This window comes from Trachymyrmex cornetzi, unplaced genomic scaffold (assembly GCF_001594075.2).
Source record: "Trachymyrmex cornetzi isolate Tcor2-1 unplaced genomic scaffold, Tcor1.1 scaffold148, whole genome shotgun sequence".
Classification (NCBI taxonomy): domain Eukaryota; kingdom Metazoa; phylum Arthropoda; class Insecta; order Hymenoptera; family Formicidae; genus Trachymyrmex; species Trachymyrmex cornetzi.
The window spans coordinates 417,794-419,384 of NW_017296070.1; the positions used below are offsets into that span (position 1 = coordinate 417,794).

General features: G+C 32.6%; 1 protein-coding gene across 1 annotated transcript in view; it reads left to right on the plus strand.

Moving 5' to 3' along the window:
* The window catches only part of HGTX (HGTX homeodomain transcription factor), a 43,443-nt gene extending 42,885 nt beyond the window's left edge, over window positions 1-558 (plus strand). Inside the window, exon 5 of the mRNA XM_018502625.1 lies at window positions 545-558. Within this exon, the coding sequence (XP_018358127.1) occupies window positions 545-558 (14 nt within the window). The remainder of the gene's footprint in view (window positions 1-544) is intronic.
* Window positions 559-1,591: the final 1,033 nt, after the last annotated feature.

Here is a 1,591-nt window from a genome sequence, read left to right on the forward strand (position 1 = left end):
TCGGAAATGATCGCGGAACGACTATACGGCAGCAGAGATGGAAAGAGAAAAACGGAAGAAGGAGAGGGGAGAGAGAGACGTATGTACACGAGTGTGCGTGTTCGCCGCGTGTCTTTCTTCGTGATTTAAACGGACGCTTAACGCGGCATCGCAAGTGACGTATTTAGTTTTCATATTGGGATGTCTGGAAAGTCGCGTGTCTTCCCCGTTTTAAGGAAAGACAATGGTTTTTAAAATTTTAATAGAGATCAGATTGAGAACGAAGGATAGTTGAAGTCGATTCTTGTTAAATTACGAGTAGGAGATATATGAAGAAGAGTGGAGGGGACTTATTTCCGAATTTAACTTCAGACGAATTTTTGCTGGGACAAAAATTTTAATAGAGAAGTTTAATTATCGTCTTTCGATCTGATGGAGAATCTGATTTTCTAAAATTATTAAAAAATTTTGCAACTGAAAACAAGTGCGCGCGATTTGCGGGACATCCATCATACATTTGTAAAACGGGATATGTTTCATGATGATAATGTCAAATTATTTGCAGCTATATCAGTATAGTCAGTATAGATCGAGAACAATCGTGGTTTTTTTAAATTGTGATACTTTGAATCTTTATTATGATTGCCATTAATTTTGACCGGTTCTAAAACCAAAATTACAGCGATTACGCGATTATGATTGATGATTGAGGATTATTTTTCAACTAGTTAGAGCAAAGCAATTGGTGACTACTTTGCTTTAGTTGATTGAAAAGTAATCGCCAATTGCTATAACATAATCGCGCAATTACTAGTGCGATTAATGAGTGTTTTGATTCGCTTTGAGACATTGCAAAGCCTTGATTTTGTTGATGGCAGATTCAGTCAAGAGCTAGCAAAGTAAATACTGGCGAAAGACAATTACTTAAATCAAGATTAAGTGTTACAAAATATAAAGCAAAATACTATTTATTTAATTTTTTTATATCAATTAAAAAATTTGTATTATTGTATAATACAATATCAATTATTAAGTAGAGAAATATTTTATAATAATATAATATCGTAATTATTAAATAGAGAAACATTTTCATTTAAGAGGGCTGAACAGAAATTTCGACGCAATGAATCTGCTATCCAAAAAATAACCTGGCGTTAATTGGAATTTAAACTACATCCCTTTGCCATACTTATCTATGATAATTCGAACGTATCGATAGAGATTATCGATTCGAAGCTGATCTCGAAATGTAAAATAAAATCGTTCAATCAAATTGAGCATGTTTATCAATCCGAAGACTTCAATTGGTCGCGAGCGATCACGATGTCAATTTATTATTATAAAATTGACTTGCTTTCGTGCAAAGACGATAATACTTTTTAACTACTTTCTCTTTTCTCTTGCTCCAAGAAACAATCTAGCATACAATAAACGCTTTTAACGCAATTGGAATTGATCAGTCAAATATCGATATTTATGTTAAAATTTATACTTTTTCAAATGAAATCATCACGAAACAACTCTCTAAAATCTTTGAAGTGGGATCTAATTCTAAAAAGTGAAATTTCACTTTTAAAAATTAACAATTGAGCCACTCTTTTTAACACTGCCT